Source organism: Apis cerana, linkage group LG15 (assembly GCF_029169275.1).
Source record: "Apis cerana isolate GH-2021 linkage group LG15, AcerK_1.0, whole genome shotgun sequence".
Lineage (NCBI taxonomy): Eukaryota > Metazoa > Arthropoda > Insecta > Hymenoptera > Apidae > Apis > Apis cerana.
Genome location: NC_083866.1, coordinates 4,330,384 through 4,344,045, shown reverse-complemented (window position 1 = coordinate 4,344,045; position 13,662 = coordinate 4,330,384). Strand labels below are relative to the sequence as shown.

At 38.9% G+C, this 13,662-nt stretch overlaps 2 protein-coding genes and 1 long non-coding RNA gene across 5 annotated transcripts in view; 1 reads left to right on the top strand and 2 right to left on the bottom strand.

The window, feature by feature from the left end:
• The window catches only part of LOC107996610 (photoreceptor outer segment membrane glycoprotein 2-like), a 244,243-nt gene that overhangs the window by 156,295 nt on the left and 74,286 nt on the right, over positions 1-13,662 (bottom strand). The window lies entirely within an intron of this gene.
• Positions 1-13,662, top strand: part of LOC107998009 (uncharacterized) — a 114,545-nt gene that overhangs the window by 92,494 nt on the left and 8,389 nt on the right. For both annotated transcript variants that reach the window (XR_009832851.1, XM_062085685.1), the window contains exon 5: positions 383-626. Coding sequence is in view for 1 of the 2 variants with exons in the window: in XM_062085685.1 (XP_061941669.1) it covers positions 383-626 (244 nt within the window). In the remaining variant the exon portion in view is untranslated. The remainder of the gene's footprint in view (positions 1-382; positions 627-13,662) is intronic.
• On the bottom strand, positions 736-12,910 carry LOC133667391 (uncharacterized). Its single transcript, XR_009832853.1, has 2 exons — positions 12,721-12,910; positions 736-1,406 (listed from the first exon to the last, which is right to left on the bottom strand). It is a non-coding gene; the product is annotated as an uncharacterized LOC133667391 (long non-coding RNA).

Here is a 13,662-nt window from a genome sequence, read left to right as displayed (position 1 = left end):
GCACGGAATCGTCCCTCTCCAACGATGGCGACGCCCTTTTCCAACAGTGGTGGTGGTGTGAACCGTGGCATAATAATTCCTGCTTCATACCTTGTACACACCGTGTACGCCGGCTTGATGTATACACGGGAGCTTCAGAATTAATCTGTTTCATTTTCAACCCGCTAAATATTTATTTGACGCGTGCACCGCTTATTTTCTTGCATTGTTAAACATCCCTCGCCTCGTAAACGAAAGTAATTTTCTAATTAAATCTTCCTCGTTGAGGCTGAAAAACGTTTCCACCTTCCGGGAGGATAATTTCTCCAACAACTCGAATTTAATCGAAGATTTGGAGGATCGGTAAACCTGTTGCAACAATGACTTTTTTGAACTTTTGCAGATCGCCAACGACAGCTTGGTATACAGGACGAGATACTTCGCCATACCGCAGGAGGACGGTTCTCAGGTGTCCAAGTCGACGATAGACTTCAAGGTGACGAACGACATGTTTCGAAACGGGAGGCTGCTCTTGCAGTGCACGGCCTTCATCGCGGACGTGTACAGGGAGTCCGCTGAGATCGAGATCAGCGAGGACGCGCCACGCATAGCCTCCATCACCGGCGAATCTCCACCGCGTGGACACCGTGAGTGAAACCGATCTGTTCGAAGAATCTATTGGAAGGAAATAATTAGTTCTTTTTATCAAAGATTTTTGATAATTTCAACACGATCTATATGATCGATAAATGAACATTAAATTATTTCGATTATTGACATCTCCTCGAAGAGGGATTTCTATCGTGCGTGTTAAAAATATCAATCGATTCCTCAAATTGAGCGATAAGATCAAATTGGCCGAAGAAATCCCGACTGATCCAAAGGACGTCTTCCGAATTCCTCCATTTTATCCGCTGGGGGAAGATTCGAGGTTGGAAGAAGTTTGGGGGGCGGTGAAAGGCGGTATTATCAGAAATGAGATCGCGCTTAATCAACGCGTTATTCAATCGACCGCCATTTATCGCTCGGCTGGATCTAAATTGTGGCGCAACTGGAATCGTCGTCGTCCTCGATGTAGCGCGCACGATAATTCTGAACTCGGCCTGTGACGAGAGAAGCCGACCCGCGCGAGGCAATCGAACTTTGATTTTCTATGGCGTGATTCTGGCATGCAAAAAGGACGAAATCGAGGAAAGGGATTTTTTCTTAACTATATTTCTGCTCGAATAGAAGAATAGCTGGATATTAGTTTCGCGCTTGTTGCAGGAAGAAAAATAATTATTTAACGTTATTTAAATTTTCATGAAAATTTATTAAAGTACGAATTCGATCACTTGCCGATGATTCGTTTCCTTTCGAGCCTCTCGAGGATGAAATTTTTGAAACGTCGACCAGATGTTGTTAATTGCATCTAACGGGGAGGCATCCTGGAAATTTAAAAGAAACAGGGATAAAAATCTCGAATTCGACAAAAGGTTATGATTGGTCTCGATCGCTGGAAGATGAGGGAACTTCTTGATTTAAACGTTTGGAATACGTTCAATTTCGACGATTATCTTATCGTTAACGGGGTATTAAAAGGATTCTTAGGGGATCCAGTCGTCTGAATTTTCGAAGGGATAAAAGTGATAAATACAGCGATATTTGGCCTCGTTAAATTAAGACGTTTGTGAAACGCGGTTTTGTAAATGTAACGTCGAAATAATCGATCGTTTAAGCGGATTCGTTAATTCGTGGCCGGGATAATACCGATCCTTTCCGATATTTATCGTTAATGAACGAGTGTTTACGAGAAACTGGCTCGTAACACGAGCCTATGCAGTTTTTTTTTCGTTCTTGGACAAGAAACAATTGGCAAGAAATACGTTGAAAAATATTTCATCGTTGAATAATATTTAATGCGATTAAGCGATTAAGCGATTATTAAATGCGATTCAATTTTTATTCGATCGATGTGACGATTAAAATGTTTAATGTTTCATTACAAAAAAAAAAATTATTATTCGATTATACGATATCGCAAGCTTCGATATTTACGTCAAATTGTTGGAACGATGAATAATCGAGGATTAATATTTTTCGTCAAAAAACGAAAGATTAATAACGATCAAAACAAATTTTTTTATCGAATTTATAAATTCGATATCCATTATATAATATTTAATTTAATAAATCCGATCGATCAATAATTTTTGCGTTGAAAATTTTTTAAATTGTTCACTCAAATACGATTGATTATTTTTTTTTTTCAGATACTCTTCAAGATCAATAATTTTTTCGAATCGACGATCACGACGAATGATAATCGAGAATGGGGGAGGGAAATTCAAATCGACACTTCCGTAGCGATTTATCGAGCGTTGAAATAAGGAAATTACGAAGGATTTATCGAATCTTCTCTCAGAGAGAGAGCGTCCGTTTCGAGGACGGGATTGCGATAAAAGTGCTCGGATGTAGCCAGTCCATAATGGAGTGTGATTGATAACGTTTTGCTCTGCCCCGATCGAACCTCGTTTTATCATTGTTAACACGGCCAGACAGGCGTAGACACGTGTTCCAGTCGAATTTGGAATAAATTCTCACCACTTCGTTATTATTTGTTTCGCCCCTTCTCTATAAAACGAACCTACACGTCCATTTCAACTATATATATATATATATAATCGTGAGAATTATTTCCTTCTTATCCCTATTTTATTAAATCTCTCCAAGCATCCATAATTATTAATATCTTATTTCGCTTGTCCCGTTTGTTTGGTTATCTTATTATTTTCTCTCGCGACTTGCTCGAATGAATCGTCATAACTCTCCTCTTCTACTCGTACGACGAATGACTAGCTTGCACTACTTATTTCGATTATCTTACGATTTACGTACGATAAAATTAATATTGAAATGAATATTTCTTTTCATTAAAATCAGTAATATTTGTGTTCAAAATTCCCCCTTAAGATACTTGATGATCCATGTTGTTTCTCTGCTGAAAAAGCAAAAATCATTGAATCTCGATCTTTGGCCGTGCTTTCCTCGTGATTTCGATCTCGATATTAATCCCTGTGCATGCAGATGATTGTTAATGGGTTTGGAGATTTGTTGGATTATAAATTTTTGAAATGAAAAGGAGTTGGTTTTGAAATATAATTTCTAATAATCTTTAACATCGTGATTATTAGTCTGTCCACGCAGAGAAAATTTCAAAATTCTCAGCGTATAAATTCTAAAGTGTAGAAATGTCGTAACTATTTCCCCGTGACAACTCGACGTGTGTAGAATTTAATACAGGTAATACCACTTTCGCAGAATTTCCCCAACGTTTCTAACAACGTATCTCCAATAATATCTTGGAACCCTTTCTCTCTTTCTTTGCCACCCTCCCCACCACCTTTCCCTTCCCCTCCCCTCTTGTCATAAAAATTCCACAGACGTGTGTGAAATTTCACGCTGGCCGTAGCAGAATTTACTTTTCGCGATCTCTCATCCTTTGTAACATCAAAATTCTCCGATAATCTCGCCCTCCCTCCCCCCGTCGTTAAAAATTCAACTCGACACGCGTGAAATTTCATACTACAGACGGTTACCGTTCCCCTTTTCTCAACTTTTCCGCGCTAAAAATTCTTCATTAATCTTACCCGCATTCTTCTTTTCCTCTCTCTTTTTTTTTTCTCTCCCCTATTAAAAAATTTAACCCGTACAAACACACGCGCGCACGCGTAGAATTTCTCTAGCATTTTCTCCCTCGTTCATTTTTCCAAACAGTTATATAAGTTTTAATACCGTATACATTTTCATCCCTCCCTCCCCTCTCTTTTTGTTTAAAAAATTCATCCGAACGGGATTTCAAGGTTGGATTTAAATTTTTCCAATCTCACTTTTCGTTAAAACGTAGAACGTATTTACGGATTCCTTCTCGATATTTCCATCGCTTAAAATTCCAATCCCCCAATCTCGGCACGTATACCTCTTCGTCTCCCTTTTCCAAAAAAAAAAAAAAAGGAAAAATCCACACACGCAAGGAATTTCACCGGTGGCCGCCTAATGAAGACAATTTCACGGCGGTTTGCCAGCACGGGGAGGGGGGAGGGGGGTGATATCTCGTCAGAAGGGCGGCGTGCGCTCGTTCTTTTGCCACCGACTCGGCTATCGAGGGATTAAAATTGAAAAAAGAAATCTGCGGTGATCGAGATAAAAAAAAGGGAAGAGGGGCGGAGGGAAGGTGGGGAAAAAAGCTGGAAAATGCGAGGCTTGGTCGGGACGAGGTCGATAAAATTTCATATATATATATATAATGTAATTACAACGTGTATCAAAATGTATTATACGCGGATGTTTCGAGAAGAAAGATGAAATTTATAAATTTGAAAAAATTGAACACGCTTTCGACGAAATATGGTTTAAACGGGGAAAATTAAAATTTTCTACAATGTAATTTTAATTTTTTGCCTATCTCGATGTACGCTTTATCAAATAATCGTTTTTAATCGCGAACTACATTTATTTTATTTCATTTTATTTTCTCCTTTTTTCGACGAGATTATTATAATTAAAGCGGTGGATTGTACCGGTCTAATTCCGTGTCTAATTATTTTAAGCTTTGATGATTATAATACGAGGGGGGGGGGGGAGAAAAAAAAAGTAGATTATTCTTCATTACTCTTCTACGCTTCTTTGATGAACAACGCGAAAAAAATTTTCCATACATTCGAATTAATTGAAATTAAAGATATACATACGCGAAATCCTGTGCGTAGCAATATCAATTTCCATTAAAGGAATTGTAAGAATTTTCCAATAACGCGTTCTTGAAAAATTTGAAAAATCAAAGAGAGACCCCAACGACCGACTAAATTTAGATAAAACCGTGCCATTAATTGCCCAATTCCCCCATTGATCGATAATATCTGCCAATATCTGCTAAATTTTCCAAAAGGGTTGAGAAATTTTATCAGACAGACCGAGATAATTATTTCAACGGCGAAGGGGATTCGAACATGGAGGATAAATAATAGTTGGGTATCCATTACGTATCCAAGATGGGTTATCCAACCCGTCGTCACGTTCGTGAATAAGCATGAATCACGTCGTTTATCCCCGGTATGTATAATAACGCTTTGCAGTCGGGGACAGTTCATCCCGAGAGAAATATCTGTCGGAAATCTGTGACGTCCGGCCTGACGCGACGCCCGATGGATCATATTTCTCTGCAACGTCTTCGTCCAATCGGTCCCAATCCCCCTTTATATCCCAGAGATGTCCTCGACTCTCGCTCGTCGAAATTTCGAATTCGTCCAGAAACTCTAGATTCTGCCCGCCCTGTGTAATATCCATCCTGAAAGCTCGAAATTGTTCGAGGGAGGGAAATAATCGAGAAATTAAGAAAAATGAAAGGTTCGAGATAATAATAATAATAATAATAATAATAAGCAGAATTTGAAAGGCAATCGTAATTAAAAAAAATGATGGAACATTAATTTCCATTTACTCGTTTAAACAAAATTTATTTTCTCTGGCTCTGCGATTTTTTTCTTTTTTTTTTTTAATCTTTTTATTTCACTTCGCCGTCGACGTTATAATTAATATAAAATCCAGAGTAACCGGTATCAATCTTGTATACTGTTAACAAGTTCCGGGAAAAGTCTCGTTTCCTCTCTTTGATTAACGGTTCATTCTGAACGCTTTAAGGATTGAAACTGCTTGCAACTGGACGCTCGTTCGGTCTTTTCCATCCCTTGAAATAAACTTTCCTTCGCGTTTACTCGAGAAATTGAATCCCGTTTTTGCGACGCTCTCGTGAAAAATGAGATTTCTATACGTCGTAATTGGGTTCCTTTTTCTCCCTCTTTTTTTCTCTCGAGAACTTCCTCGTTCAAGAAATCACAATTTTTCAAATATATGCACTGTATCCCCTCCGAATAAATAAAATTCTATCCAACATACGGTCACCAACTTGGCCATCTCCTTATTAATCAAACTCGAAATAATTAAACCCAATCCTCTTTAGCCGATCGACCTCGACAAAAATTCTCCCCTCGAGAGTATCATCCACTCCCTTTGCAACGAGTCGGTTGATTTACGCGCGTCTCCTCGCGATCGCAAGCGTGGCGCGATAAAAGTCGCGACGCAAAGTCTCTATGGCTGGCCAGAAGATTGCCAATACCATTACCCCGCGGTAAAAGGGAGCGTAAACGCGGCACGTTAAAGGGCCGCTCCCCTTGTGCGTCTCCCGGAAATCGAACCCTCCTCCCCCTCCAAGACACGGATGGACTCTTGGAGCATCCGAGGAAACGTCCTCTCCCCTTCCTCCTTTTCTTCTCCGAGGTTTGCAGAGAGGAGGAGGAGAGGTGGCTGTCCTTAGATCGTTTGATGTGGATGGTTTGGCGCGAGGAATCGAGCCTTGGAAATCTCGTTTCTCTTTGTGCCTCGAGCGAGCATTTTTCCTTAGCTCAGCTTTCAGCTTCCTAGGATTTTGTTCATTTCTGGGGCTTGTTTGGGACGTCTAATTATGATTCGAGCTTTAATTTCATCGATAGTTTTATGAGGAATCATCGTTGATAGATGAATTATACCAGAAGAATAAACAAATTGTCTTCTCGTCAATTTTGATTCGAGCGAAATGGATCAGACAGCGTCGCGTCTGCCATTTCTGGAGACACTCTTCCCGAGATCAAGAAGACACCAGGAACTTCAATTACAATCTCGAACTACTCGAGGAATCTCCCTCGAAACATATATATATATATATACACATCATACAAGCATCCCCTCTGATATATCTGGATAAAGTCGAATCGAGGGATGAAGGGTGCTTTTCCCGCGCAAGGCATCGTCACGCAGAAGAATGCCAGACTGCGTTCGCGCATCCCTTCGATGCCATTAGCGAATTACTCTCCCCTCCACTCCTCGAAATCCTCGACTTTCCTCGATACGCGTTGTGATCCTCGACGAATCTCGATTTCTCTATCGTTCTTGGAAAAAAAAAAAAAAAGATCGATCGTGAAATTGGTGTCGTTCGATATTCGCAATTCTCTCATCTCGCTGAAATTAGGAAAAAATCGATTCCTTCCAATCTCACGCTAAAAATTCCAGCAAAACAGAGCGATTCAAATATAATATATTCGACCACTCGGGAGACATTCGTGGAAACAAAAGTTCCGAACGAAAGGCAGGATCGTTCGCGACAGGCCCCCGGTTAATATTCATCCCCTTAACGGGGACCGGCCGTTTCTTTCGTTTTCCATACGAGGGAGGGTTCGATCTCTTCTCTCCTCCTTGGATGGAGATTCCCTCCCCCTTGGCTATTGGCCGGGATATAGCCGGGGCATTATCAATGCGAGTCGAGTTTCTGACTGCACTTTCGAGGGTATCCCGGAATAGTAAGGAGAGTGGTGGGTGGAGGGGGAGAGTGGAGGAAGTATCTGGTTCGATTAGTAAGTCGGCAACGTAAGCTACAAGTCCAAAGTGAGACTGTTTCTTTTTCGGGCTGGAATTACGACGAGCAACGAGGCGAGGTATTCCAGGCTCTTTTTCACCCCCCTCAGAGAAAGAGAGAGAATATAAAGGGAAATTTATTCCCTTCACCGTCTCTTGGAAGAAGAGGGATTTGGAACGTTTTGAATCGGAAGCTAATCGTAATTATGCAAACTTATTAAAGAAAAAAATTATTCCTTATTGCTTATCGATGTATATAGGTTGTCTCTAGCTAGTGGAGGATGAGAAATATAAATAAATTCAAAATTATTGTGTTATATCAATAATCCAATGTGCACGCTTCGATAAAAGATGGATAAATTTTTGACAACGAGTGATGCTCGAGAAGAGAAATTTTAGCGATATTTCGTTGATTATGGGGAGGGGAAATGTGTTGGTAGCACAATATCTGGTGACTGAGTATCGATTTCACCAAGTTCGCGTTATTCATGAACGTTGACACGGATACGATACGCTTGTTATGGCGCTTGATATCTAACAGGATCGATATGAACTATCTCTGCCCGCCGATCTGTACAGAAATCGCGTTAACCCAAAGCTCCTCCATCTCTGAAAGCGTCTTAAAATCTTATATTAATCCTTTTAATTAATCCACTGATTAAATGTAAGATTGAAAATCCTAGCATCCTTCCGCATCTCCTCAAACTCGGCCATATCTATTGAGAAGTAACGAATCATTTCTGTTTTCCACTCCCTTTCTCCACAATTCGTCTCGTCCTCGAACGCCTTCGCTTCCAAGCGCCACACGCGTTTCTACAAGCACTGAATTTCTCAGTCGATTTTACAGGATCCGCTTTGACACTTGGATCGAAATAATCCGCGCGAGAAACGCTGTCTACGCGGCCGCTTTGATGGAAGGGGCGCGGTCACCCACCTGTCCACCTGTCAATCAAAACGAAACAATTTCGGGTCGCGGGCCAAAATTGGCCGGCCGATTTGATTGCGATCCGGATGAGTGATGCGGGGGTGGGATGAATTTTCGAAAAGTGTCGAAAGTGCGAGAAGAGAGGGTTCGGTTTCGAGGAGAAGAGTCGATTCTCTTTCCTTTCTGAATCGAGGAACGTGCTCGAGGCTGGATCTTTACGACTGGTTTAGGTTTTTTCGGGGGTTGGAAAGCGATAGATACGAAGAATTGAAGATTTGTTCTGGACTATTTCTTGTTTTTTCGAACGTGTGGGAAAAGGGAAATGAAGGGGTAGAAGGGATGGAAGGTAAATAAACGTGGTCGAAAAGAGTAGGTGAGTAGAATCCTTTGACCGGACTTTGTAGAAAGCTTCGATCGAGGAAGAAGGAAAGAAAGGAAATTGTGGTGGAAAAGGGGAGAGGGAAAAGGAGGATTGGGAATGGAAAAGATCGTGAGAGAAAGGGAGAAACGAAGAAAAATGTAATCAAGCGTTGAAACCACTGAAAGAAGAGATAAAGTGGTGAAATCGTGGCGAGGAGGAGAGAAAAAAAGAAAGAATTTCACAATTAAACGAAATCGAAAAAATTGGCGCAAAGAAAAGAAGAACGAACAGGAAAAGATGCGATTCTCTCCAATCAACGCGGAAGAACGGTTGGAAATCGTCATCCCAGGATAATGTATTTTTTGGAAAAACTTGTTTCGCGCCGAAAAAAGCAATTATTACTCGGCTATCGAAATTGTTATGAACAGGGTGGTAGGCGTAGTTGTGGATGGAGAACCGTTGATGGACATCGGTCAACCCCTGTTCTCTCCCCGCCCACCGAATCCCTGTCACGTTCCTCCCTGTTTCACCCTGGTTTTCGAGCCAGTGGCTGCAATCACCGGAAACTCTGGCGTGTCCTCTGCCACGATTCCAACGGCCATCGCGATCCATCGGCCATCGCGTTATATAATGCGCTCCATCCGTCCGGCGAATACGTTTTGACAACCTGGAGGTAGTCTCTCCATGTTTATCCATCTCTTCGCTTCATTTCACCTCGCCCCCGCCTCGCTCTTCCATGATTTTCGTTCTCAGTCAGACGTTAGAGGGACTCTTTTCCTTTGCGTAGTATTTTCTTCGTGTTATTCCGTTTCCTTTCTTTCGCTTTATTTCTTCATTTCCGTTTCTTCCTTTGCTCCCGTTCATTCGCCCTAATCTTCGTTCTTTCCTCTCTTTCCATTTTTCCATCCCGTATAATCTCGTTTTCGAATATTAACGTGATTTTATGCTGCGAATCGATCAAATAAGACTTCGATTTTAATCCAGTTAATTATTCATAGAAATTGAATATTTAAAAAAATACACATATATTTTCAAAAGATTTTGTAACGCGATTTCCAAACCCCTCCCTTCGAAATAATTCACGTGGGGTGAAATATCGCGACGCTTATAATTAAAAAAAGAGTCGGCTCCCGGAAGTATTAGTCTCCTCGGAAGGAATGGCGGCCGGTCATCGGTTATCCCCTAATAATTATTCCGGATATTTATATTCGCCCGTGGGACCGACGCTTGTCGCTCTTTATTCCATTTTCCACCGCTGCTTTATGATCCACGACTGCCGTAATACCGCCGTCCTTCGACCACCACCCTCTTTCCCTCCGCCATTCCTCCTCGTTACCATCATTTTTCATCCCCCCGAGTTTTTCTCCCTTCCGCGCGGACAGGATTAATTCCAGGGAAATATTTAACATTCGGAGGCGAGGAGAAATTTCGTTTATTTCGTTTATTATTTCGTTTCGGAAATTTCTTCTTTCAGTGGACGGCCGTTGAGAAGTTTCTCGGTCGGACGTGTTGATTAGGGAAATCTTATTTAGGTGGTGATTTATCGTATTAAAGTTTGGAAGGTGAATTTAAAGCAATGGATGATGAGAATGAGAGGGGAGGGGGAGATCGATGGGGAGACAGTTATTGAAAGTGGAGAGAAATGGGAGAGTAATTGGTAAATTTGATTTAGAGCGGTGGAGAAGTAGAAAAATTAAGGAAGGGATGGGAGGATGAGTCTAGGAAACAATTTGTGTAAGGTATTTGATTATTTATGAGAAATTGTGGAAAAATAATGGTGAGTTGAATTCGAATGAATGAAGATGGTTGCGAAGAGTGAACTATTATTGTAGATGAATTATTGTAGGTTAATTATTAATTAAATTTGGAATAATGTAATACGAAGCGAAGGGGTGAAAAATTTGACGTTGCAATAACGATATACAATTATTACAGAAAATAAGAAATGGAAGAATGTGGATAATTAATTATATGAATTAATTTCACTCGCATAATGGAAAATTTTATAGAAATAATTAGATAATTAATCGAAATAAAAATTATGAGAAATATATACGAACGATCGATCAAGTAATTGATCTTTTAATTGACTTTAAGAAGATAATGGATAAATAATTAGATTGAAAAGAAGTGAAATAACAAATAATCCATTACAAAAGATGGATTATCCTTACGATTTTTTCCCTTGAATGTTATATACGATCAATGAATAAATGGAGAAATGGATTAATAAGGGATTATCCTTTGCATCATTATGAAGCAATAACTTCCTTTCTGAATATTGCTTGCCATGTAATATTCGCTTTTATTACATTTATTCTTATCGATTTTCTTTATACTTTTGCGTATAATAAATTTTTGAAACGAGATATCGATAAATGCGTAAATAATAAGGATTTTAAACATGCATCCATCAAGTTGAATTTAATCACACTGAAGATTATTATCGATATAAATTTCAGGAAGCTTTTCACAATTTACTCGATATATTATAAAATATACTTGAAATGTTGATCAATCGAATAATCTTCTCTTTCAACGATCAACGCAATATTATATAATAATTGGTAAAAAATTTTATTAATTATATTTAATTAATAAATTGAGAACTGTGATCCTGATTGTAAGTTTTAAAGATGAAACATTTCTTTACGATATTCAAATTATCTTGATACATCAATCTTGAAATATTAGACAAATAATAACAACTGTGAAACGATTCAGATCTCGAAAAAGCTCGGATACGAATCTATCGTCTTCTACTCCTTCCAAGAATTTTCAAGAAAATTATCAAAACGAGTCTAAAGTACCATCTTCAGCATCGATAAAAATTTGCTAGCTCTACGAAACAAAAATATCCCCATCTTCTATTAAAATCTATTTTCCATGTCGAGATTTCACCCCATTTATTCAACCGTCTGCGAAACTTTTCCCGGGGAAAGAAACAGTTTCTTCTTCCGAGGCTCGGTCGTAAAATCGACTTTCGACCTCGTTAACGCTCGACCACGATCATTCGATGACGTGCAACCAGATCGTGACGCGAATACGCTTGGAAAACCGAGCGAGCTCGTAAAACCGTGGGCTCGTAAAGCTCGATCTTTCGGCTCGGCACTCGTTCGAAGGCGTGGAAAACGATTAGAATCGAATCGATGGGCATTCCACGGGTGGATTCGTGGATCGATCCTTCCAACAGATTTCCCCCCCGTTTTTTTCCGCGCAATAATTTCGTCAAAGAGGGATTTTTCGCGCGAAATTTGGATCTTGATTGTTATTATTCGTGTACATCGAGACTGGTGGCTTGTTTATTGTTAAATTTAAGAATTTTTGAGGATATTTTTTAGGATTTTTAACATTCACAGTATTTGTTTTAATTATTGTGATATTCTATGATGCGCGAAAATATACGCGTATGTTTACTCAATAGAGAAGAGTGTAGTATAGTTTTAAAAAATTGTTTAGAATCCATTCTACGTAACGATCTCGAGATAAAAATGAGGAAGAAAATAAGGAATTAAAAAATAAGGTCAAATATTATAACAGAGAACAATTTAAAGGGAGAATTTAAACTAATCTTCAAAATGGTGTATCTTTTAAGAAACGCAGAAATTCAATTACTTTTAATTTTTTTTTCTGCCTAACACGAGTAAGGAAAGTTTAAAATGAAAATCTTTTCCATCCCCGCTTCGTCTTAAGTTCTACCTTCGTTCAGTTTATTAAAATACTACGTGCAAAGAATATTCTTGAACGTAGGAATTAAATGGCCGCCGCATCGTTACCCGCCGAATATTTAAACAGATGCGTGTAAAAAGCGAAATGGTGTTATTATAAGAGAGCAGAACACGGCAGAAACGTTCATTCCCGGAAATTAAGATAATCCAATCCGGCTCGTTACAAGAACGATTCGAGAAAATAGAAGCAAGCTTATTAAGATCCAAACAGACCGCTATTTTTAAATAACTTCTTCATTCCGCCGCGAACCCAGAAAGAGAAGACGAAAGAACATAAAAGAGAAAGGAAAAGAATTACTTACTTAAATTTATCCAATGATTTTTCTTTAAAATTAACTTTTTATCCAAATAACATCCAGAATTCACAATTTTAAGTTTTAATTGATACATTTTATCGAGCACTTTCAATCGAGTAGATCAATTTGTTAAATTTGAGACATAGAGATTGTATCCATAACGCGCGACATTTTCTCTGTCGCGTGACAGCGAATCGTGAATAATCGTCGATTCTCGGCAATCATCGGGCGGCAAGACACGACAGCCTCCGAAAATGAACGACAATAGCCGAAATCGGAACGATTATTAAGATTAACAAAAATATTGTTTTAAAAACGATATAACTAATCGTCGAATCTGAAAAATTTGTTTCAATTACAAAAGAATACGATTCTCATTATTTCTCGATTCCTTTCTAAAGAAAGAAATATGAATTATAATTTTTCATCTAAATTTTATTTCTTTCAAATATGAAAAGAAGTCTCTTCATTCTTTTATTAAAAGAAGTAAGTAACCTTTTTTTTTCTTTTTTACTTTTCTTAAAAAAATCTCCGATTATGAAGCCAAGCATATCTATACCACTTTTAATCTTTCTTGTCTCGGATATAAACTCTCATCAGGATCAACATCGAATAATGGTCGCCTCTCGCAAGGAGTAAAATGGCTATTGTTCATTATACAGGAGCCTCGTTTACGAGGTTTCGGTCACCCATAAAAAGAACGTTTGCCAACCCGACTAGGTGATTAATTTTAATTCACGCAGTAAAGTTGTAAATCGAGTACGATATCAGATATACCTTATCACGAAGTTATACGACTCTCGAGGAAAAAGGAAAAACAGAAAATTGAAATAAGAATTTAATGAGAAATCAAATTGGAAATGTAGCGTTTTAAGAAGCAAAAATTCGTGGAGATGGATATTAAAGACTCTTCAATTAATTACTCCAGAATAAAAAAGAAAAAAAAAT